The sequence below is a fragment of the Berghia stephanieae genome, chromosome 1 (genome assembly GCF_034508935.2).
Source record: "Berghia stephanieae isolate SIO BIC M18660-M18661 chromosome 1, UCSD_Bste_1.3, whole genome shotgun sequence".
Classification (NCBI taxonomy): Eukaryota; Metazoa; Mollusca; class Gastropoda; order Nudibranchia; family Aeolidiidae; genus Berghia; species Berghia stephanieae.
Genome location: NC_088360.1, coordinates 146177528 through 146205027, shown reverse-complemented (window position 1 = coordinate 146205027; position 27500 = coordinate 146177528). Strand labels below are relative to the sequence as shown.

Here is a 27500-nt window from a genome sequence, read left to right as displayed (position 1 = left end):
GTTATTTTTTTTTTTGCCATCCGCGTTTTTGAGTAATGCTCACTGAACTGTATTAACTCGAATATAAACGTTCATGGATACACACCGTTTTGTGTGTTGATCCGTTATACTTCCGGATGGCAATGTTATGAGCTTCTTAGCCAAGCGCATACTATCTATATTCCAAGATAGTAGTGATAAATCTAATGTAAATGTAAGTGTAAAAGTAATTTAGCAAAATTATATAAAATGTGTTTTATTTGAAAATGATACAACAGCACAGTGCACAGACTGCGGGTTTTTAGTTTTAGGTTGTTTTTTGTTTTGTTTTGTTTTTGTTTTGGGGGTTTTTTTCTAGTACAGTACACAGGTAAACAGATGGAATGTCACATTCCAAATCGTGTCTGTCTGTAGAACACACAACACAACACTTTGAAAAGTGACAATTTACCTCCGAGAATTCCCACGTTGACAATGGCCTGTTTGTCCGACAAGGTTGATGACCTTGAACCCATTGGGAAATAACCACGTAGTCAGTCCTATTCTAGCTAAACCTTTTTTTTTTTTGGTTTCATTTCCGCCTGAAATTCTCTACTTCAAAATAAAACCCATTGGGCATGATCTATATTACCTTTCCATGCTCGAGGTCATTGGTCACATTGCAAAGTGTGCTCAAAATGACTCACATAGTGATAAAAGTGGTTACAGTTTGAGAAATATCCAACGTTACAATTGGACGCTTTTAAGGACAAGTCAGTGGGCTATCCCAAATTTTTGGATTTTTTAAATAATTACATAGAGGGTCAAAATCTGGGATAGCCTAATTGTTCTTAAAAGCGTCCAGTTGGTCATTTTGCTCAGCATGACTCATGGGTATTTTTTACAACCTTCATAAACAAAGCAGTGTGGTTACATTTCTGAAGAAATATCCAATCGTTGGACAGCAACACATCATGTGATTGATGACTTGGTTGGGCGAAAACATGAATATAGATCGTTCCCATTGAATCAGATGGTTCTTAACGTATCGAAAAGTCTTAAAGCCGAGAGTTCAATGAAATGATCAGGTTTGGGACTTTTGGAGATGTTAAGCATCATAAATTATTAATAAAAAGAAAAAGTAGCCCTTCAGAGCCATGAGGCCCATCGTGTGAGGAGATTATCCCGGTTTCTATAGCGTGAAACGGACAATAGCAAGTGCTTGCTATCCTTTGGAAAGGACGCTAATCTATCGCAAAGTACTTACCGCCAGATCTAACAGAACCAGCTACCCAATTACTGTTGGGCGGACAGGAGGGTCAGAAGAAAAAAACAATCTCGACGGCACCCGGGATCGATCTTGGTCCATTTGCGTGTGAAGCGTGTGCTCTACCGACTGAACTATCGGGACCCCTCATATTAATAAAACGGATCGATATTTGATGTAGATTATCTTCTGGCCCAAATTTTAGAAACGTGTTTTGTAGGAGAACAGCGGAATTGATTTGGAAATCGCACATTGGCCTAATTTGGCTGATTTCATTTCACGCTTAATATAATCCATCTTGTAAATATAAACAACCTCCGCCCTGTAATTGGATTCAATAGTCTGATGTCACGTCGCCCAGCAACAGCGGGTTCGTGATTCTAAACAAAGAAAATCTATACTTTTAATTTTTCATGCTGGCTAGAATTTTTCATATGTCTTGTGATCAGAATGTGTAAAAGTCAAAACATGATCATATTTATAATGGTTTTTTTTCCTCAGGATACGCTTTTTTGCTCGCCGAAGAAATATTTCATACGGGCGTCCGCCATTGTTCCGATAGTTTAGAGCCAGTGTTACTAAGTTACCATGCGTCATTAGGAAGGAAGTGACGTTACGACTGTTGAATCCTATTGAATACCCTCGTTGATGTAAGAAAGCAGGATGAGTCAGCGACTGCAGATAGACGTCACGAGGTCTTTGTTTTCGTCCAACCAATCCATCAATCACGTGATTTGTTGCTGTCCAACGATTGGACATTTCTGAACAAATGTAAACACGCTGCTTTGTTTATGAAAGTTGTAAACTAAACGTACCCATGTGTCAAGCTGAACAAAATGACCAATCGTGATGTTAGATAGTTCAAAATCTGTGAACACTTTTCACTATATAGTTCACTTTGAGCACATTTTGCAATGTGGCCAATGACCTCGAGCACATGGAAATGTAATATAGATCACGCCCATTGTGACAAAGGCCACCCAATTAACCGGTAGATAACCACGCCTCTCGGACAATCGTCATCATATAAACAATGGCAGTGATTGGTAGACACAGCAAACTACATAGGTTTTACTATCGATGGTATATGTTAAGTAAAATACCCACTGCTTTATCAGTAGAATCATCACAGAAAACTCGTGTGCAATCTTATACGTTTTTAATAGATAGAATGCGCTTGGCCAATGAGTTCACAACATTGCCATCCGGAAGTATAACAGACCAACACACAAACTCTGTGTAACCATGAACTTTTATAGTCTGGTTAATACAGTTTAGTGAGAACAACTCACAAACGCGGATGGCAAAAACAATAACAAATGCCTGAGTGACGTCATTTTCGAACTATCTATATGATCGAGAAAACCACGTGATAACTAGTCACCCATTTGTCAATATAAAAACAATAACAACGATCAGATGGAGGTCAAATTCGTTCACGTTATTGTTTATACAACAACCAACTATGTTTGTCCGAGCACGTGTGAAAGTGTGTCACAAATTCCATGTTTTGATTGGAGAAAAATCTCCTGGTTAATATCTCCCCCAGGGAAGCGTTCATTGATCTGGATTTCCTGTCGTGAAAACACGGTAAAGTTTAATCTGTCCTGAGGTGCTGATGAAGCGAATGTAGCCAGAAATGTAAAACCATATTAACCACACATTAGCAGGTCTGATTGCCGAATGCAATTTTGGATTCAATAGTCCGATGTCACGTCGCCCAGCAACGGCGGCCATTGTGGTTCTAAACAAAGAAAATCGATACTTTTTATTCTTCATGCTTGCTAGAACTTTTCATGTCTTGTGATCAGAATGTGTAAAAGTCAAAACATGATCAGATTTACAATGGGTTTTTTTTCCCTCTGGATACGATTTTATGCTCGTCGGAGAAATATTTCATAAGGGCGTCCGCCATTGTTCCGATAGTTTAGAGCCAGTTACTAAGTTACCATGCGTCATTACGAGGGAAGTGACGTTTTGACTGTTGAAGCTTATTGTGACAAAAAGCCGCCCAATATCTCCCCCAGGGAAGCGTTTATCGATCTGGGTTTCCCTGTTGTGATAACACGGTAAAGTTTAATAATGATACTACAACAACAACAACAACAACTACTACTACTACTACTACTACTACTACTACTACTACTACTACTACTACTACTACTACTACCACTACTACTACTACTACTACTACTACTAATATAATAATAATAATAATAATAATAATAATAATAATAATAATAATAATAATAATAATAATAATAATATAATAATAATAATAATAATAATAATAATAATATAATAATAATAATAATAATAATAATAAATATAATAATAATAATAATAATAATAATAATAATAATAATAATAATAATAATAATAATAATAATAATAATAAAGTAATAATAATAATAAAGCAAAAAAGAAGAAGAAGAAGAAGAAGAAGAAAGAAGAAGAAGAAGAAGAAGAAGAAGAAGAAGAAGAAGGAAGAAAGAAGAAGAAGAAGAAGAAGAAGAAGAAGAAGAAGAAGAAGAAGAAGAGGAAGAAGAATATTTCTATAGCGCCTATGGTGATGATGAAGCTAATGTAGTTAGAAATGTAAAACCATATTAACCACCGTGCACACATTAGCAGGTCTGATTGCCGAACGCAATATCCTTCAACAGTCTTAACGTCACTTCCCTCGTAATGACGCATGGTAACTTAGCAACTGGCTCTAAACTATCGGAACAATGGCGGACGCCCTTATGAAATATTTCTCCGACGAGCATAAAAGCGTATCCAGAGGTGAAAAAAAAAAACATTATAAATCTGATCATGTTTTGACTTTTATACATTCTGATCACAAGACATAATAAAAAGTTTTGGCCAGCATGGGGAATAAAAAGTACGGATTTACTTTGTTTAGAACCACGATGGCCGCCGCTACTGGGTGATGTGACATCAGACTATTGAATCCTATTATGGGCTTGTTTTAACATTGTTCTAATGGACAATATTTCGCGTTGGTTTGAGAGTATCTCCGTGAAAACAATGAGCCCAAAACAATTTAGGTTATTAGACCTGCAAATTGGATTCAGTAGTCTGATGTCACACCGCCCGGCAACGGCGGCCATCTTGGTTCTAAACAAAGAAAATCATTACTTTTTATTCTTCAAGATGGCTAGAACTTTTCATATGTCTTGTGATCAGAATGTGTAAAAGTAAAAACATGATCAAATTTATGTTTTTTTTCCCATCAGGATACGCTTGTATGCTCGCCGGAGAAATATTTCATACGGGCGTCCGCCATTGTTCCGATAGTTACTAAGTTACCATGCGTCATTAGGAAGGAAGTGACGTTACGACTATTGAAACCTATTAGTACACTTTGACATGAATTCTTTGCTTACCAGCAACAAGTCCATCGTTGCATTTCTTACACGATATAACTATAGAATCTTTCTAAGTTTTTAAAGAAATCAAGATCGCATTTACATCATTTGGGATCGTGGATAGTGTCACAGTAAAGGTTGTTCACAATTATCTTATTAAATTTTATTTTATTAAGAACTGAATTCATCTCACTCCAGTTATATTTCGGTAGGCTTAGATAAACTTTACCTTCTAATATTAGATCGTCTTTCCTTTTATAGCCTTCCCTCGAATTAATTTCTAATTAGTGAATACTTTTCGTTCTACATTCTGTCACGTAGCCACTTATTATAAAAGCTGATAGGCTAACATTCGACACTCACTTTCTCTCCACAATCTATGCCGGACGGCCAGTCGCTCTATTCCTATATATATACTGGAAGATTTTTATCTTTTGGGACTTTGTAGATATTATATCTACACCATTAAGACGCCGGAGCTTTTAACTTTGATTGTATAATCTTCAAGGATCAAACCCAAGCCCGCTGTCAAGGACTACACAATAACTTCTTACCAATTGCCTGGAAGTGGAATTTTACGAGTCCAATCCTGTTATCAGAGGAATAGATCATCCAAGCCCATCAACTGCCTGGAAACGTAAACTTATGAACCTGACATATTATCATAAGTTACGTAAAATATTCATATCTCTATTTGTAACTGCCACGATCACTGTTTATCTCTTTTAATTAAATTTCATCATCATTTTTATTTCATTGTAAACAAATCGTTAATTGTTTTTCATTTATAGTAACTAGTAAATTCTGGGGCCTCATTCTACATAGATCTTTATGCATAGTCGAGTAGCTCTTTACTCACTTGAGACCATGACATTTTGGAGGGGACACATATAAAGAATTGAATTTATTTAGTTACATATATCTATTTCATCTAACTTTAAAGTTTAAATTGTAAAACTCTTAATTGCCCCACTTGATCATATTTTAATTGAACTCCCTTTTACAGGATTATTTTTTTTTTCTTTTTCATTTCTTCATTTAAATGGAATAGCAATTTATCCATTCATTCTTTCATTCAAATTGAATAGCATTTTATTGATTCATTCCTTCATCCATTTATTCATTTATAAATCATTCATTCATTCATTGTTCATTCATTTATTTATTCTTTCATTCATTTATTCATTCATCCATTCATTCGTTTATTCACTCATTTATCCAATCATTCATACATTTATTCCTCCCTTCATTCTTTCATTCATACATTATCCATTCATTCATTCATCTATTCACTCAGTTTTTCATTCATTCATTCATTCCTTGTCCACTTTGTTATTATATCACTCATTTCATTTTGTTGTTTGCCTCATTCATGAATTGTTTTCAATATGTTTACATTCCATAACGATTCATTCACCTATCATCCAATCACTCAGTGTTGTGAACACATTTTGGAACTATTGTAAATCTTACGATATTTTATTGTTTTGTATTTCAGACATCACTGTTAAACACTCTTCAATGCCTAATTACAATTGTTGAACAACCATTGAACAAGAGAGAGGTCCCAGCCACGAACTGAGTTGGTAAATATATCCTTCATTATTCTCTTTTACATGAGTTGGGCATCACATAGTAACTATAGACATCGTGATTTGTTTTGCATAGTGATTTGTTTTAAATGCATTTTTGGCATATTACTGTTACCGAAAACCACTTATATATTATGTTCTGAAAAGTGAGTCTTTAAAAACTAAATAATAATAAAAGGAGTCTACTAGCCGTCGTGTTATATTTAGTGATAGATAACTTGGGATTATTTTGGCATCCTATTATTGTTATCACACTCTAGTATATTAGCGTCATTGCGAATAATTGTACACAAACTAACGACGAGTCACACACATTGGTGATACATTTTTCGTAGTAACATAGTTTAGAGTACACGCGATTGACACATTGTTATTGACACAAGTCATAATAACTCCGCATTGTATTGACACATTGCTTTATAAGATATAACGATAAAAGGCATCAAATTCAACATACATAATAGGTTGAAATAAGAGAGAGAGATTTCTAAAAATAGAACAGTTCATTCCAGTAAGTGTAAATAAATAAAACAGTCAGTAACAGTATCCTGTCAATATAATATATATAAAACATCGTAACTAATTTATTGCAACATGGAAGCATATAAAAGATACTTAAGTCTCGCAAAGGACTTAGAAATACCCCAGGAAAGAATATTTTCATGGTGCGAAGAGAAAGTAAAAGAAGAAAAAGAACATGAAGAAAGAATTCGTAGAGAAGAAAATGAAGAAAGAATTCGTAAAGAAGAAAAAGAACATGAAGAAAGAATTCGTAGAGAAGAAAATGAAGAAAGAATTCGTAAAGAAGAAAAAGAACACGAAGAAAGAATTCGTAGAGAAGAAAATGAAGAAAGAATTCGTAGAGAAGAAAATGAAGAAAGAATACGTAGAGAAGAACGAGAAGAAAGAGTCCAAGAAAGGGAACTAAAAAGACAAATAGCTTTAGCAGAAGAAGAAACCAAAAGGACCCAAATGATGCTGGAAATTGAAAAAACAAAAACCGGTCATGAAAGAAAACATAATAATAGTGATGAATTTTTCGTGAAACTTCCACGCATGCCAACATACGATGAACGCTCAGACTGCCTAGAATCCTTCTTACACCGATTCGAAGTTCAGGCTAAAGGTTATCGTTGGCCAGAAAGCAAATGGGCCACAGCCTTGATTAACTGCTTATCTGGAGAACCGCTAAAAGTTTTCTATACCTTAACAACTGAAGATGCAGATGACTATGGAAAAATTAAAGACGCTCTACTAAAAAGATTTAGATTAACGGAAGATGGTTACCAGGAAAGGTTTCACACTGCAAAACCGGAAAGTGGAGAAGACTTTAATACATTCGTGAACCGAATTACTCAATTTCTAAATCGGTGGCTTGAGTTGGCAAACGTAAAACAAGACGACTTTGCAGGCCTCTACTATCTCACGCTGAAGAATCGAATCTATCAAGCTTGCAACCCAGATTTAGTCGCATTCTTTAAAGAGAGAAAGCCAGAAAACTTGGACAAATTAAAAATCTACGCAGAAAACTTTAACAGCGCACATCCATTGACACCCCTTAGCAGAACATTGAAGGAACCATACTACGCTGCCGCTGCTCAGAGTCCAGGTACACCTAAAGTTCAGTACTCAAATAGAACGAGCCGATCAATCACTCGGAACACGCAAGTGAAACAAGATGATCATAGTAACAAACCATGGAACAAACAGTTCAATAGAGACCATAGCCGACCCTATCAAAACAAAACAAGAAATAGCACTGACAATAATACTGAGTATAAGAAAACCAACAAACCTATAATTAAATGTCAATATTGTGGACTGAAAGGCCACACAGCAGACAAATGTTACAAAATCGTGGGATATCCAAAAGAAACTGCAAATGCATCACTCCAAACAAGTGTAAACAATCAGACACGAGTAATGTCAGGAGAAAATATAAATGTGTATTGCGTGAAAGGTATGTCACTTTTAACACAAACTCACAAATCAGGATCGCTATTTTTTTGTGAAGGCAAAGCTAATGGAACTGATTGCAAAATATTGAGAGACACAGGATGCAGTACAGTAGGAATAAAAGCATCTTTGATCAATGACGAAGACAAAACTGGAAAAACGGTACAATGCATCACATTCAGTGGCACAGTCGAAACCTTTGAAACAGCTAACGTGTACATAGAAACCCCATACTATACAGGAATAGTGGAATGCTGTATACTTCCCAACCCCGTCGCTGATGTTATTGTTGGCAATATAAAAGGTCTTAAAGACAACCCAACAGATGTAAAAGAATGGTCATTAACCCAAGAAACAGCTTGTCTAGCAGAAACAAGAAAGATGACTAAGACAACAGAGAAGCCAATGACTATTTCTCTTGAACCACAACAATTTGACAGGAACACGTTCATTGAAGAACAGAAAAAGGACCCGACTTTAACTTCATATTTCAATATCGCAAACAAAGGGACGAAATCAAAAGTTGAATACATCATTGAAAAAGATATTCTGTTCAGGTTACATAGGAAAAGAAACAAAATAGCTAAACAACTGGTCACGCCGAGTATTTACAGAAACAAAATCCTTGGAATAGCGCACGATTCAATAACTTCTGGACATCTTGGGAGCTCTTCCACATTGAAGAGAATATCCGAGAATTTTACATGGCCTGGAATTACTAAAGACGTCCGAGAATATGTGAAATCTTGTGACACATGCCAAAGAAGAGTCGCAAAAGGCAGAATACCGAGATTGCCATTAGAGACAACCCCAGTTGTTGAAAAAGTTTTTCAAAAAGTTGCAATCGACATTATAGGCCCTTTAACAAAATCAGATAGAAACCATACACACATACTAACACTAGTCGATTACGCAACCAGGTGGCCAGAAGCGATAGCATTGAAATCAACTACATCGGATCACATAGCTGAAGCATTGATGACAATTTTTACTAGAATAGGCATATAAATGAGATACTGTCGGACAATGGACCCCAATTTACATCACATATGATGCATGAAACCATGAAACTCATGGGAATCCAACACTCATTCACAACTCCTTACCACCCCCAAGCAAATGGTCTTTGTGAAAGATTTAATGGGACTCTAAAGAATATGTTAAGAAAAGTGTCAGCAGAAAAACCAGATGATTGGGACAGATACTTACCAGCAATCCTATTTGCATATAGAGAAATACCCCAAGAATCTACAGGCTACTCCCCATTTGAGTTGATGTATGGACGATCACCTCGCGGCCCGATCAATATAGTAGCCGACATTTGTAAAGGGAATGAGGAGGACAATAACGAAATTATGTTTGCTTACGAATATGTAAGAAACCTGAAAGACAGAATAGAGGACACGTGTAAGCTAGCACAGGAATCCGTCACTAAAAAAGCAGAGAAATACAAGGAATACTCCGATCGAAAAAGCAAGTCAAGAAAATTTGAGATTGGTGACAAAGTACTAATACTCTTACCCGATGACTCGAGTAAACTTTTAGCTACATGGAAAGGACCATTCAAAATAACAGCAGTAAAATCTAATGTTAATTACGAGATTAAAATTAACAACACAACAAAGACATTCCATGCAAATATGCTAAAAAAATATTTTGATAGAGACACAGTGTCGCAACCTATGTTTACTAATATCGAAGCTTCAAATGCAGGATTAATCATACCGTTGGTCATGGGACACAGACACCCGAGACAGAAAAACAAACAAAAATCGCACAATTGTAACCACCTAAGACAAAAAAAGAAGTACGCAAAGTACTTGGGCTCCTAAATTTTTACAGGAAATACATTTACAACTTCGCGCACATCCCGACACCGCTAACAAATCTGACAAAGAATGGGTCACCGAACAAAATTGTTTGGACAGAAGCGTGTCAGAATAGCTTTAACCAATTAAAGGCATTACTCTGTTCAGAACCAATTCTTAAATTACCCGACATATCAAAAGAATTTGTTGTAAGAACTGACGCGTCTGATAAGGGCATCGCAGGTGTACTATTACAGGAGCATGAGGGAACTCTAATGCCTTGCTTATATGCAAGCAGAAAATTATTGGACAGAGAATCACGATACTCTGTAATAGAGCGTGAAGGACTGGCCATCGTCTTTGCTTTAAAGACATTCAGCAGATATCTACTGCTAAAAGAGTTTGTGGTCGAAACGGACCATAAACCACTCACGTACATAAGAAATAACAAAATGAATAATAGTAGAGTACTAAGGTGGAGTCTATTTTTGCAAAATTACACTTTCAGTATCTCTCACATACCAGGCTGTGAAAATATTCACGCCGACCTACTTTCTCGATTAGTATAAACACGTGAGAAGGGTATAACTTAACCTCCCATGCATACTGTTAGTTACCTCGCAAACTATGCCAAATCAGAACGCACAATTTCGATAATTTTATTTGTAAACATGATGACCCAACTTAATGTAACATTGAGTATTGTTTGGATATATATACCATACCCATTCATGATTTGGGAAATCTTCTCTTTATCTATTATTGTTATGAATTTTCACTCATTTATGATTAATAATTGAAATGTCAATATTCCATTTACATTTTCATTCATTTCATTCAGAAAATTACCTTCATATCATCGACTTAAATCATGCTTCATTACCATCACTATTGTTTATCACAATGATTTGTAATCACATTGCCATCATGTCGTTCATCACAATGATTTGTAATCACAATCTTTCATTGTTATTGTCACCCATTCATATACCTACGTTAATATAAACATTTCCATGTCTAGTTAATAAATAATTTAATTGTAGCACAAATCATAACAATGGATTAATGCTAGAGTATCATGATAGTAAATTTACTTCCGTTTGTAAAATCTATCTTTCCCATAATGGTTAAAGAGTATATTTTAAACGTGGGTGGGGGGTGTCACAGTAAAGGTTGTTCACAATTATCTTATTAAATTTTATTTTATTAAGAACTGAATTCATCTCACTCCAGTTATATTTCGGTAGGCTTAGATAAACTTTACCTTCTAATATTAGATCGTCTTTCCTTTTATAGCCTTCCCTCGAATTAATTTCTAATTAGTGAATACTTTTCGTTCTACATTCTGTCACGTAGCCACTTATTATAAAAGCTGATAGGTCTAACATTCGACACTCACTTTCTCTCCACAATCTATGCCGGACGGCCAGTCGCTCTATTCCTATATATATACTGGAAGATTTTTATCTTTTGGGACTTTGTAGATATTATATCTACACCATTAAGACGCCGGAGCTTTTAACTTTGATTGTATAATCTTCAAGGATCAAACCCAAGCCCGCTGTCAAGGACTACACAATAACTTCTTACCAATTGCCTGAAGTGGAATTTACGAGTCCAATCCTGTTATCAGAGGAATAGATCATCCAAGCCCATCAACTGCCTGGAAACGTAAACTTATGAACCTGACATATTATCATAAGTTACGTAAAATATTCATATCTCTATTTGTAACTGCCACGATCACTGTTTATCTCTTTAATTAATTTCATCATCATTTTTATTTCATTGTAAACAAATCGTTAATTGTTTTTCATTTATAGTAACTAGTAAATTCTGGGGCCTCATTCTACATAGATCTTTATGCATAGTCGAGTAGCTCTTTACTCACTTGAGACCATGACAGATAGCTCATACGGTAGAGTCACGCTCTCCCCGGCCAGGCGGAGTTGTCGTACCAGTGAGGTCGCAGGTTCAAACCCCCATCACCGCCGCGAAAATTTTTATTCTCTATTGTCTTCTGACACTTTCCGACTCACTTCATCTCTTGTTATTAACATAATTTACATCACACAATTTGAGCTTGAGTTTTTTATATAGCGCAATATCCACTAAAAGTGCTCAAAGTATGTTACAAAATGTCCGTACACGGTACTGTGTATCGTCTTGTCATTAAAGTCAAGCGCTGTGAAGCGCGGTCATTGGTTGGACATGTGACACACTGATCGTGTTAAACTTCATGCCCGGACCTTGTGTCCTTGGGTATGGCATTTTACACATATTAATACCCTACTCGACTCAGGTGTGAATGAGTACTTGGCTATAAGTAGTGACGGAAATTGTACGAGTGTTAGTATAAAAAAGGGCGCTCAACAGACGACTAGTACTGTATAAAATGAAAATGTGGATCCATAATACCGCTTTGAGGACAATTGCACTAATGTATAACGCCTGGAGTCTTCCATCGTAGTTTATTTTATGCCCCCCCCCCCCCCCCCCCCCCCCCCACACACACACACACCAACCCCCGTTTTATGTTGTTACTTAATTTTGATGAATGAAAAAGCTGACACTGAAACAGATGTTGTGCTTTTATGACGTAACGCGATATTAATCATTTCTTTATCGTTTTTTTTCTCTTTACCTTTAATTGTGATTTGACCGATAAAATGTAATCAAACACCGGAAATAGAATCCTTATCACGTGATATATCAATGATTGGGTTTATCACAGCAATGATGATAAGATTTTGTATGTTTTGTAGTTTATTTGTTATCAGCCCGCGTAATGACTGTCTGATAATCTAAGTTAAACATAACAGTCCACTATAATATATATATATATATATATATATATATATATATATATATATATATATATATAATATGTGAACCATCGTCTCAAAACGGTAATAAGTCAGTATGGTTTGAATACTGTCAATTGTATTTGTGGGGCTATGTGGTCTGATTGTGGTATGGCTCTCGCTTTCGGATCGGACGGTCTTGGGTTCGAGCCTCGCTTTCGGATCGGACGGTCTTGGGTTCGAGCCTCGCTCGGTGCAAAGTTGAGTCCTTGGAAAAGACTCTTTACTCACAGAATCTCACCGTAATCAGGAGTAAAATGAGTACCTGGTCGTTAACGGCGTTGACGTCACTCAGCTCTTTGTTATAGTTTTTAGCCAGCAGCCATTTGTTTGATTAGTTCTCACTAAATTTTAATTCTATCAATCAGACTACAAACGTTGAAGGTTACACATAGTTTTGTGTGTTTGTACGTATATCCAGCTGGCGAATGTTGTGACCTTTTTGACTAAACGCATAGCATCACTATGGGGATGGGGAGAGCGGAGTTAAACTTAAAATGTTTTGAACTGATAAATTTAATAGCAATATGAATGAATTGTTTATACAGTGTCCAATCCTATGATCAAAATAGCTCTAGGCGCACAAAATTACTGATGTGAAAAAAACATGATAAACGTTGGTTTGTTTTTTTTAAACGTGATATTTTATATAACGCAAAATCAACTAAACGTGCTCAAAGCGCTTTACAAAGGGTCCCTGACCAACAGCAACATATAATATTATGTAGAACGAGACATAACGCCTGTTAGTTGATATTACATTTTTTTTGCAGACAGAGACATCGCTGTTAACGACCAGGTACTCATTTTACACCTGAGTACGTGAGAGAATGTGAGTAAAGGACTCAACTATGCGCCGAGCGAGGCTCGAACTCAGATACTTCCGATTCGAAAGCGTTTGTAGTTTGTTTGTTTTTGTTTTTTTGTTTTTTATCATTAAAAAAAGTTCTATTCATTATCATTCATCAGACATGAAAAAATTAAACCTAGTCTCGTAATATCGATATTAAATTCAATCTTTAGCATCTAAAGCACTTCGATATGATATCGTTTTTAGATGATTTATCACATATGGGCTAATTAAGTCATATCGATGTCGGAGTAGAATATCGATTATAAAACGATTATAAAATAGATAAATAAGTAAATAAAAACTTCAGATTTTTTAAAGCACTTTGAGCACGTTTAGTGGATATTGCACTATATAAAATATCAATTATTTTTTATATCGCACAATATCAACTAAACGTGCTCAAATCACTTTAAAATGGGTCCCTAGTAAACAGCAACATTTAACATGTAGAACGAGACATGACACCTGTTAAGCGATATTACATTTTTTTTCGGATAGACAAAGCTGTTTACGGCTAGGTACTCATTTTATACCTGAGTACGTTGAAAGAATGTAAGTAAAGAGACTTTTCCAAGGACTCAACTCTGAACCGCTCAGAACTGGATTCGAACCCAGGACCTTCCGATCCGAAGGCGAGTGTCAAAACACTAGATCACAAAGCCGCACATATTATTGATAATAAATTCAATCTTCAGCATCTTAACCACCCCGGTATAATATAGTTTCAGATGATTTATCGTGTAAGGGATTATTAAATTAAATCGATGTTGAAATAGCATATCGATTATAAAACGATTATAAAATATATTTTAAAAAACCTTGAGATTTATCTAGCACAATGTCCGCTAAACGTCCTTAACTCTCTCCTGACCAGCCAGTTTCACGATTTTCCCCAAAACTTCACTCCCAACTAACACAAAAATAGAGTTTTTATCACTTGAACACAATAGCAGTAAGTTCTTGCGATTAAATAATTTCTTGAGCAAAACATGCTCTACAACACACTGTTCATTTCCTTTAAATTGAATGAGTAGGTACAAGAGAAATGTGAATAAGAAAAATGTTGGTTGTATCGTAACGAATGTGACAATTTTCCTGTAGCTGGTATGGAGAGGGTTAAATGTTGGTTGTATCGTAACGAATGTGACAATTTTCCTGTAGTTGGTAAGGAGAGGGTTAAATGTTGGTTGTATCGTAACTAATGTGACGATTTTCCTATAGTTGGTAAGGAGAGGGTTAATTGTTGGTTGTATCGTAACGAATGTGACGATTTTCCTATAGTTGGTATGGAGAGGGTTAAATGTTGGTTGTATCGTAACGAATGTGACAATTTTCCTATAGTTGGTAAGGAGAGGGTTAAATGTTGGTTGTATCGTAACGAATGTGACAATTTTCCTATAGTTGGTAAGGAGAGGGTTAAATGTTGGTTGTATCGTAACGAATGTGACAATTTTCCTGTAGTTGGTATGGAGAGGGTTAAATGTTGGTTGTATCGTAACGAATGTGACAATTTTCCTGTAGTTGGTAGGAGAGGGTTAAATGTTGGTTGTATCGTAACTAATGTGACGATTTTCCTATAGTTGGTAAGGAGAGGGTTAATTGTTGGTTGTATCGTAACGAATGTGACGATTTTCCTATAGTTGGTATGGAGAGGGTTAATTGTTGGTTGTATCGTAACGAATGTGACGATTTTCCTATAGTTGGTAAGGAGAGGGTTAAATGTTGGTTGTATCGTAACGAATGTGACAATTTTCCTATAGTTGGTAAGGAGAGGGTTAAATGTTGGTTGTATCGTAACTAATGTGACAATTTTCCTGTAGTTGGTAAGGAGAGGGTTAAAACACTTTAAAGGGGGTCCCTAGCAAACAGCAACATTTAGCCTGTAGGACGAGACATGACGCCTGTTAGGAGATTTTACTTTTATTTTCTGAGAGACAAATCTGTTTACGGCCAGATACTCATTTTACGAATGTGAGTAAAGGACTCAACTATGCACCGCTGAGAACGAGATTCGAACCCAGGACCTTCCGATTCGAAGGCGAGTGTCAAAACACTAGATCACAAAGCCGCACATATTATTGATAATAAATTCGATCTTCATCATCTTAACCACCCGGTATAATATAGTTTCAGATGATTTATCGTGTAAGGGATTATTAAATTAAATCGATGTCGAAATAGTATATCGATTACAGAACGATTATATCATATATAAATACACTCATATAATTATAACAACAACAACAACAACAGCAGCTGATGTTCTTGTTACGAAAAAAGACCTGGTATGTTTGAATTTGAAACGTTTTATATGTGTAGATACTGACACTTCGAGCAGCACAGAGTTGCTGTGGTTAGTTACACAAAGTTTAAGATTTTTGTCTCTAGATGCAAAACAAACATAAGACAAAACTGGTTCGGTATTCGTATTGTCCAGAAATGGAACAATTTGAAATGTGAAAAAAAGAATGCAAAATCTATGGATTATTTCAAGGTGTTAGTAGACAGGGAATTATATGATGGGAGATTTATATATGACGAACAATACTTGTTTGCACTGCTGTTGACATGGCTTTCAATCTTGTATGTATATATTATGCATTATTATATTATTGTGGTTATCTTCTATATGTGTGTATGTATGTGTGTGTGTGTGCGTGTGTGTGTGTGTGTGTGTGCTTTGCATGTCACGGTTAAAGATATATGTTTGTACACCACATATACACGAGTACATTTAAGTTGAAATACTATCTTTACCACGTGTATCATTATTGTAATCTTTAATCAATAGATTTATGGCATTACTATTAATAAAAGGGATTTTATCCTATTTTGCCCTATACCATATGATATGTTAAATACAGGTAGAAGCTAAAACTCATGAGCTGCCCGTCCTAAGGCGACTATCATACCACAGAGCTACCTTGAGCGATGCTGAGGATGGAATTTGTAGCCAGAGCTATCATGTTTAAGTTGAGTTTATATACATTATAGAGGAGAAGGAATATCATATTTTACTGTGCTAAATACCAACGTTTCATATTTTTGACCATTTAACTATAATTAGAATTTTTAGCATCTGATCCATCCCGACATAATACCGTTTTGAGACGAAGGGTCACATATAAAAACAATAGGCACATTTTATATTAATGTCCAAGTCACATCCGAATTGGGGAAGGTGGGGTGGGGGGGGGGGGGGGGTTGGTGCAAGGGACTGTAGATGGAATACAAATATTTTTGTTTTGCTGTTTTAATCGTGAGAATTTCCATATAAAAACAATAGGGAATGAGATTAGCGGAAGAGTAGCGTCCCTTGATTGGACGTCACCTTACAGAGAGAACGTCAATTTGGTTTTGAAGTGTCTCAAGCCGCTTTCACCGGAAGAGAGGACGAGAGACGCATGCGCACAACCAGCATGACGTTCTCTCTCTAATAACTTTTCCGCCGGTGACGTCACAGACTATGGGTGGCGTCCAATCAAGGGACGCTACTCTTCCGCTAATCTCATTCCCTATTTAGCGCACTATCCACAAAAGCACTAAGCTTTGCGAGGGGTCAGCAACATTTAAAATTGTAAGACGCCTGTTATTAGACCTGTTTCGAAAGAGAGAACGACAATTAACAGCCAGGTACTCATTTCACACCTTAGTACGATGAGAGAATGTCACTAAAGATTCTTTTATAATATAATATAATTCCCTTTATTCATCTCCATGGGGAAATTTGTCTTTAGGATCTATTCCAAGGAAAGACTGGAATAACCCAGGCGTTAGCCGCAGTGCAGCGCCGCAAAGTGAGCTATGGCGAGGTAACTTGCTCAAGGCCACACAGCGCAGCGGCGGGTGATCGAACTCGGTACCTTTCGGGTATGAAACAAAGACCGTACCGCTTAGCCACGCTGCCCCATGACTCAACTATGCGCGGCTCAGAGCGGGACTCGAACCCTGGCCCTACCCGTCTGAGGGTGAGCGTCATACCACAATACCACAACGCTACATATTATTATTATTATTATTATTATATTTTTATTATTATTATTATTTTTTATTATTATTATTATTATTATTATTATTATTATTATATTATTATTATTATTATTATTATATTATTATTATTATTATTATTATTATTATTATATTATATATAATTATTATTATCATTATTATTATTATTATTATTATTATTATTATTATTATTATTATTATTATTATTATTTTTATTATTATTATTATTATTATTATTATTATTATTATTATTACTCGATAGCAAAATATCGATAAAGTAAAGATTATATTATAATATTCGATCGATCTACTTGTACAACAACAACAGCTGTGGTTGTTACAAAAATACCAATAATTATATTTTGAGTTTATTACAGTTTTAACTCACTCAACCCTAACACCGACTATATCCGTAGTTTATCCGGGGTTACTTTAACCCCATGCCTATGAATTATTACATTTTTCTGAGACAAATCGTAGGCGTAGTATCAAAGCTGATGTTTTTATAGTTTTTACACTTTAATGATAGTTGAATAAAGCTATCTATGTATATGCTCATTTTTAATACATTTTTTCCCAGTTTAGAAAAGCAGCAAAAATCTCTAGGGTTGAGTGAGTTAAAGCTCCTATATTTACTCATAGCAAAGAAAGAGTGAATTATGTAGACTTGGTTACATAATGCCGGTTCAATACATAAGAAATACATAATCTTCAAGTATGATTTTTGGTCTACGGCTGAGAGAAGAAAAAAATTAAGTAACGTTATAGAGATTTTATAAATATTAAATAAGTGAAAGGGTTGAGATGGTCGATATAGATAGTATGCGCTTGGCTAAGACGGTCACAACCTTGCCATCCGGAAATATAACGGACTAACACACAAAACTATGTGTAACCTAAAATTTTTATAGTCTGAATAATACAGTTAAGTGAGAATTCCTCATAAACGCGGATGACAAAAAAACAATAACAAAGACTCGAGTGACGTCAACTTCATTCTATCTATAAACTACTTATCAAAAATTGTTAAAGTAAACAGTTTTCTTTATATCCCTGAAATAATTTTTAAAATGAGCTTTTATATATAGAGCAATATCCATTAAACGTGCTCAAGGCGCTTTACAAAGGGTCCCTGGCCGACAGCAACACGTAACGTGTAGAACGAGACATGACGCCTGTTGGCAGGCAATATTACAATTATTTTTAGACAGAGACAACGCTGTTTACGGCCAGGTATTCATTTTACACCTGAGTACGGTGAGAGAATGTGAGTAAAGAGTCTTTTCCAAGGACTCAACTATGCGCCAAACTAGGCTCGAATCCAGAACCTTCCGATCCGAAAGCGAGTGTCATACCACAAGACCACATAGCCTGACTATGTTAATATTTTTTAACGTTTTGGGGATTTTATAAATATGAAATAAGTGAAAGTTAAGCGACGGAAGATGGTCGATATATCTGATTGAATTCTATTCTTAGGGGAGTGCCGATAGCTCAGGTGGAAGAGCACCGAGATCAATCCCGCCCACCAGCAGTAAATGGGTAGCTGGGTCTGTTATATCTGGCGGAAAGTACTTTGCGATAGACTAGCGTCCTACCTAAATAGACCACATAGACTCACTATGTTAATATTAAGTAACGTTATGGTTTTTTTTTTATAAATATTAAATAAGTGAAAGTTGAGCGACTGAAGATGGTCGATATATACTTATCAAAAATCGTTAAAGTAAACATAATATTTCTTTATACCGCTGAAATATATTGATTGAATTCTAATCTTAGAGAGGTCCCGATAGCTCAGTTGGTAGAGCACTGGCTTCACACTCAAAGGGATCAAGATCGATCCCGGCTTAAGTCGAGATTATTCCCCCCCCTCCCCCCTCCCCCCCCCCCCACCCTGTCCATCAAGTAGTAAATGGGTCTAGTAGATCTGGCCTAAAGTACTGTGCGATAGACTAGAGTCCTATCCAAAGGGTAGCAATCAATTGCTATTGTCCGATTCACGATATAGAAACAGAATACAATGGGTCTAAAGGCTCTGAAGGATTACCTACTACCTAATCTTAAATATTTTATTTTGATTTTTTTTATGAAGGCAAATGAGTTGTTAAAAATCAAATTTTTTTTGAAAAATCGCCCGATGTAAAAATCAATTTTAACGAGCGTTTCCAGTAAAGCCCTTTAATATGTTATACATCAAATGAAAGGGGATTTCCCCCTACTTTCCAAATCCTCGCTCGGCGCATAGTTGAGTCCTCTTTAATTGCATTCTCTCACTGTACTCAGGTGTAAAATGAGTCCCTGGCCGTTAACATCGTTGTCTCTGTCCGAAAAAAATTGTAATATCGCCTAACAGGCGTCATGTTCCGTCCTAAATGTTAAATGTTGCTGTTGTTCAGGGACCCTTTGTAAAGCGCTTTGAGCACGTTTAGTGGATAAGTAGCAACTACGAAAACGGGTCACCACAGTTTGATGGCTTTTAAAAGGTTGCTGACAATTTGGGTTTGTTTTTTTTCTTTGTTTCATATTTGGCACTTTCTTTGAAAACTACATTTATCTACATTTATGTATTAACTATTGTGGCCTACGTGACTACATTATTGTATGGGACAAAGACTTAACCTATTTTCGGAAACTCGTACTTTGATTCACGTGTTAAATATCTCTATTTGATTGAGATTGAAATATGTTAACATTGTCATTAAAAGACTTAGATTGAAATATGTTAACATTGTCATTAAAAGACTTAGATTGAAATATGTTAACATTGTCATTAAAAGACTTAGATTGAAATATGTTAACATTGTCATTAAAAGACTTAGATTGAAATATGTTAACATTGTCATTAAAAGACTTAGATTGAAATATAGATTGAAATATGTTAACATTGTCATTAAAAGACTTAGATTGAAATATGTTAACATTGTCATTAAAAGACTTAGATTGAAATATGTTAACATTGTCTTTAAAAGATTTAGATTGAAATATGTTAACATTTTCATTAAAAGATTTAGATTGAAATATGTTAACATTGTCATTAAAAGACTTAGATTGAAATATGTTAACATTGTCATTAAAAGATTTAGATTGAAATATGTTAACATTGTCATTAAAAGATTTAGATTGAAATATGTTAACATTTTCATTAAAAGATTTAGATTGAAATATGTTAACATTGTCATTAAAAGACTTAGATTGAAATATGTTAACATTGTCATTAAAAACCTTTTTAATGAAGAAACGTTTTCTAACTCTAATTCTGGCCAATCTAACATTTCTATTTTTTTTAAAAAAATTAAAAAATTCCCTTTATTCATCCCATAGGGGAAATTTGTCTCTAGGGTCTATTCCAAGGGAAGACTGGAATAACCCAAGCGTCAGCGCCGCAATTTGAACTAGGGCGAGATGACTTGCTCAAGGCCACACAGCGCTGCGGCGAGTGATTGAACTCGTACCTTTCGGGTACGAAGCAAAGATCGTACCACTGAGCCACGCTGCCCCATTTTTCAATTCTGCCCTATTCCAAAAAAAAAAAAAAAAAAAAAAAATTAATACACGTTTTAAAAATTTTGGCCAGAAATGTCGTCCTTGAAAAATCGACCGATTAAAATAAACCCTTATCTTGTCAAAAACTCTCAAACCTGGGACTGAGAATCACTCCCAGGTTTGAGTGTTTTGTTGTTTTTTGTCAAGTTCAGAGTCAATTTAATCGATCGATATTTGAAAGACGATATGATATATCGGGCCAAAATTCTAAAAACGTGTTGTTTTTAGGCGAATTTTTTTCAAAGTGCGACAGAAATATCGCCTGTCTGAAATTCAATATCGATTTAAAGTATATAATTATCTATCGATTTTTATTTTCTAATCAATAAATAAATAAATAATAGAATTCCCTTTATTCATCCCCAAGGGGGAAATTTTTCTTTCGGGTCTATTTATTCCGAGGGAAGACTGAAATAGCCTAGGCGTCAGCCGCGGTTCAGCGCCGCAAAGTGAGCTAGGCAGGGCGAGGTGACTTGGTCAAAGCCACACAACGAGGCGGGGAGTCGAACGTCAGTCTTTCAGTAGACGAGGGGTGTGGTATTTTGTTTTTTTACGAAACCCGCCGAAACCTGCCAATAACCATAGTCTCAGGTTCACTCCCGACTGCTGTACACTTCCCTGAGTCTCAGGTTCACTCCCAACAGTTGTCTACTTTTCATAACTTTTCCGGATATTGTCGGATATTGTCGGATATTGTCGGGTTTCGGCAGGTTTCTTATAAAAGCACTAATTGCTGTTTTACGAAACCCGCCGAAACCCACTCCCATGTTCATTCCCCAATGGTGTACACTTCCCTGAGTCCCAGGTTCACTCCCCACAGTTGTCTACTTCCCATAACTTTGCCGGATATTGTCTGGTCTCGCCGAGTTTTGGCGGGTTTCGTAAAAAAGCACTAATTGCTTTTTTACGAAACCCAGTCTCAGGTTCACTCCTGATTGGTGTACACTTCCCTGAGTCCCAGGTTCATTCCCTACTGCTGCCTACTTCCCATAACTTTGTCGAGTTTCGTCGGGTTTCGACGGGTTTCGTAAAAAAGACACACCGGTTGAAATGGTTCAGAAGTGTCCGACTTTTTGAGCCACAATACGTCATCGTGCTAATCTGTCTCAATAAACCCTTTAACTGCCGGACACTGGAAACTGGAGACATTCGTATTTATTAAGAATTTGGCCTGAAAAATCGTCCTTCAAATCTCGATCGATTTAAATTAGATACCCTCATCTCGGGAAAAAAAAAACAATAACTCTCAAACCTGGGAATTGTTTTTCTGGTGGTGAAAAGTTTTTTTGTTTGTTTTTTATTTTGTGTTTTTTTTTTTTGTTGTTGTTGTTTTAATAGTTGTTGTTTTTTTTCATATTTTTGTATTTTTGTTTTGTTTTTTTTTTGGGGGGGGGGGATTTTTTTTTATTTTTTTTTTTTTGTTTCAATTTGTTTTGTTTGTTTTTAGTTTTTGTTATATCGGAGCTTGTTCCAACTACAATATTCATTCGTTTCTTTTTCTTCTCTTTTTTTCTGACACTTCCCTATAGCCTACAATACTCTTCAACAGTCGTAACGTCACTTCCTTCCTAATGACGCATGGTAACTTAGTAACACTGGCTCTAAACTATCGGAACAATGGCGGACGCCGGTATGAAATATGTCTCCGGCGAGCATAAAAGCGTATCCAGAGGGAAAAAAAAACAACATAAATTTGATCATGTTTTGACTTTTACACATTCTGATCACAAGGCATATGAAAAGTTCTAGCCAGCATGAAGAATAAACAGTAATGATTTTCTTTGTTTAGAACCACGATAGCCGCCGTTGCCGGGCGGCGTGACATCAGACGACTGAATCCAATTGACGATTTGCATTTATCATTGACCTCCGACTGTTCCATCCAAGCTGGTCAGGGTCATTTTGATGTCTTGACCTGCTGATAAATGCGTCTTGATCAGACGTCAGTTAGTTTTCCAGTTGTGATAATAATGTTATTGTTATGACGTCGATTGGAAGACGAACGAACCCTTTTGGGGCGATTACGTCACCAGCTGAGATAGTATCGATACGGGAATGACTCTTGACTGAGATAGGCGTGAAGTGGAGCACTTGTAATATCAGTATCGATAATGTAAATCTACTTGAATTGTCTGGGCGATTATTATATATCGATACCTAACCCAGCCATCGCACGATTTCATGAATTGGCCTTAACCTGCATTCGATTCAAAACTGAAAAGTCGTCACATAAATCTATCTAGAAAAGTCGGAAATTCTTCATAGGTCGAAGGTCATAGGTTTAACCTCAAAACAAGCGCATCGTAGATTTTTGTCAGAAAATATTTTCATCAAACATCGATTGATTGACTTTGACCTCAGTCTGTCAAAAAGTTTCAAATTCCTGCTGAGATTTTTTTAAAAAGAGTAGGTACTTTCGTTTTAGATTGTTTGACAAGTTGAGAGTCATATTAATCTATCTATAATTCCCGATAGCTCAGTTGGTAGAGCACTCGCTTCACACACAAAGGGACACACGTGATCGATCCCCGGTGCTGTCGAGATTTTTTTTCGAACCCCTCTGTCCATCCAGAAGTGAACGGGTAGCTGAATCTGTTAGATTTGTCGGAAAGTACTCTGCGAAGCGATAGACTAGCGTCCTATCCAAAGGATAGCAATAAATTGCTATTGTCTGTTTCACACTATAGAAACCGGGATAAACTCCGGCTCGAATGGTCCGAACGTCTCTGAAGGACTACTTTTTTTATTTGCAGTAAAATTTGATGAAGAAAATGAGGAAAGAGTCTTTTGTCAGAATATGGAAGAGAAATGTTCGTTCTCACCGAGAACGAAGTAGCATAAGATACGTTTATGTTTTGGTATCATCTATTTATTATTGTTTTATTGTTTGTGCGGCTATGTGTTCGAGTGGTATGACACTAGCTTTCGAATCGGAAGATCCTGGGTTCGAGCCTCGCGCTCGTCGCATAGTTGAGTCCTTGGAAAAGGCTCTTAACTCACATTCTCTCACCGGACTCGGGTGTAAAATGAGTACCTGGCCGTTAACAGCGTTGTTTTTGTCCGAAAAATTGTAATATCGTCTAACAGGCATCATATCCCGTCCTACATGTTAAATGTTGCTGTTGACCAAGGACTAAGGACCCCTTGTAAAGCGCTTTGAGGACGTTTAGTGGATATTGCGCTATATAAAGCTCAATTATCCTTTTTTAACTGTCACCGTTGTTGAGTATTTTATTCATATTTTGCATGTTTTGAAAATAGCTATGACCGAACTACTTGTATCTTTGAGGAGATTGTGTCCTTCTTAATTCATCTAATCTGTTTATTATTTGCCTTTTCTGCAGATGCCTCAGACATGAATATGAATATGATGACGTCAACATCAACTACATAACTCACCGAACGATAATTTAACAAAATCTAAACTATTTTATCTACGTTTCGGATTTAACCTTCAACGTGCAGGACAAGACTTGAAAAAAAATTCCTGTAAATCTTCGAGGCACGACTTGCGCTTGGAATATATTATTATCTTTTAAATTGCGCTATATATGTGTGTGATTGGAACCATATTATTCTTGGATTATACTACTTCTGGAACCATCCTGACCTCCAGGACGACGGCGACGACAACGACGACGACGACGAGGACGACGAGGACAAAATGGCGGATCTAATCCACAAGATATTCGGCCCCAAACACGGCAAGGGCGGTGGGGAACACACCAGCAAACAAACCAGTGAGCCCGAGGGGTACACGAAACAGCAGCATGAATTCTGTGAGTACATTGTAGATAATATATTATTTGAGTAACTGACTTTTTCAAAACGTTCTAAGTCCAAGTTTTCATCATTCAAACACATCATACTTAAGAATAACAACAAGAGATGAAGTGAGTAGAAAAGTGCCTGAAGACAATAGAGAATAACAGTTTTTCGCGGCGGGGCAATTTTGTGTCATTTATTTAAATAACAATGTGAATTTGAATGTAAGCTTCAATTTAATTACAAAAAAACCAGATCAAATGATTGTTTCGGGTTTCCCCTTTATCAACATAACTGGATGAATGAAACACCACAGATGAAAGATCAAATGTGTAACCATTTGATCTGGGATTTTTTTTGTAATTAAATTGAAGCTTTCATTCAATTTCACATGCAGCAACGTTTACATTTGTTATTTATTTATTGACTTAAAGAGGAAAATACTTGTCTTGTGTGTGTGTGTGTGTGTGTGTGTGTGTGTGTGTGTGTATGTGTGTGTGTCTCATGCAACAATTCCCTGAGTGTTTCGAAACCCCAAATTGTCTCTGGTGATTCTATGGAGTCCAAAATATAGGTTGAGATTGTTTTAACTCATTTTCTATCGGAATGCGACTTAGGACGTTTTGAAAGTCAGTACTCATAATATGTGACCCACCGTCTCTAAACTGTATTATGTCGGGATGACTTGGGTGCAAGAAATAGAATTTATTGACAAAAACATAAAACTTGGGGTTTGTTTGGATTTGTTATGTTAGAGAATGAAGAATATTTCTCACAATGCAAAAGCTCAAAAATTGGTGTTTGCTATCAATTTAATTCTAAAGTCATTTTTCGGGGTCCCATTCATCCCGACATAATAAAGTTTCGAGACGAAGGGTCACATATATAATAATACTGATAATGTTAAATGTGACGCACCGTGCCTGTGCGGTATTATGTCGGGGTGAACCAGTTTTCAAAAAACTGAAATCTATGTGAAAATGGTTAGAATTACAAACTTTACAAGAAACAACCCCTATCACTGCCGCGAAAGAAATTTATTCTCTGTTGTCTTCTGGCACTTTTCTACTTCATCTCTTGTTGTTAAGAAATATATATGTTTAGGTACTGTCCAAAATATAAATACAGGCAATTTCAGCATAAAACTCCGTAATACTCTTCAACAGTCGTAACGTCACTTCCTTCCTAAAGACGCATGGTAACTTAGTAACACTGGCTCTAAACTATCGGAACAATGGCGGAGGCCGTATAAAATATTTCTCCGGCGAGCATAAAAGCGGAAAAAACCCATAAATTCGATCATGTTTTGACTTTTACACATTCTGATCACGAGGCATATGAAAAGTTCTAGCCAGCATGAAGAATAAAAAGTAATGATTTTCTTTGTTTAGAACCAAGATGGCCGCCGTTGCCGGGCGGCGTGACATCAGACTATTGAATCCAATTGCACACAACAAAAAAAACAGACTACATAATAAGAAGATGACAGACCAAATTATCAATTCAAACTTCAAGAATAGACACCCGCCTACTCCCTTTCATTCCTTGCGCCGTTCGTTTCTGGAATGTGCTCCCTCGGGAGTTGATAAAAACTAAAAACAATACAGAGTTTATAATAATCTTAGAAAAGAGGAAGAAAATACCGAATAATGACATGATTACAGAATGAATTATGAAATGCGTGTATGTGTTGTGTGTTTTATGTGTGTGTGTGTGTGTGTGTGTGTGTGTGCATGTCTATGTGTGTGTGTCACGTCTTGAAATTCATAATTATGTATTGTTGTCTGAACCCTCTGTTTAAGAGGCTAATACAACGACCACTAAGTAGTAGAGGAAGTAGAAGAAAAAGAAGAAGATGGAGGAGGAGGAGGAGGAGGAGGAGGAGGAGGAGGAGGAGGAGGAGGAGGGAGGAGAAGGAGAAAAGAAGAAGAAGAAGAAGAAGAAGAAGAAGAAGAAGAAGAAGAAGAAGAAGAAGAAGAAGAAGAAGAAGAAGAAGAAGAAGAAGAAGAAGACGTTTTGACCGTATAGTTGTCGATTTCATTTTTCTGGTTCATCCCGACAGAATACTGGATGAAGACGATTGGTCACATTAAGTCATATTATACGTATAATGCTTTATCATTATCATGGTGTTATTTTACAAGTAATACATACTGGTATAAAAATCTCGTGTGTAAGTGTTTGTAATAATATTACATTCACTCAATCTTCCTCTAACCCCCTCCACCCACCTCTCTCTCTCTCTCTCTCTCTCTCTCTCTCTCTCTCTCTTCTCCTCTCTCCTCCCTCTCCTCTCTCTCTCCTCTCTCTCTCTCTCTCTCCCTCCTCTCCTCTCTCTCTCTCTCTCTCTCTCTCTCTCTCTCTCTCTCTCTCTCTCTCTCTCTCCTCCCCCCCCCCCCCCCCGCTTCGAACCAAGAAAGCCAACCCATTTATTCTTTTCAGAGAAAGGTTTATACTGAATTCTCTCCCTTGCATACCAACTCTCTTCCACTAATTCAATGCAATGCCT

General features: G+C 36.3%; 1 protein-coding gene across 4 annotated transcripts in view; it reads left to right on the top strand.

The window, feature by feature from the left end:
- The window catches only part of LOC144963444 (cAMP-dependent protein kinase catalytic subunit beta), a 440798-nt gene that overhangs the window by 179320 nt on the left and 233978 nt on the right, over positions 1-27500 (top strand). For all 4 annotated transcript variants that reach the window (XM_078897514.1, XM_078897513.1, XM_078897515.1 and 1 more), the window contains one exon: positions 24571-25005. In XM_078897514.1, the coding sequence (XP_078753640.1) occupies positions 24891-25005 (115 nt within the window). In that variant the 5' untranslated portion in view covers positions 24571-24890. The remainder of the gene's footprint in view (positions 1-24570; positions 25006-27500) is intronic.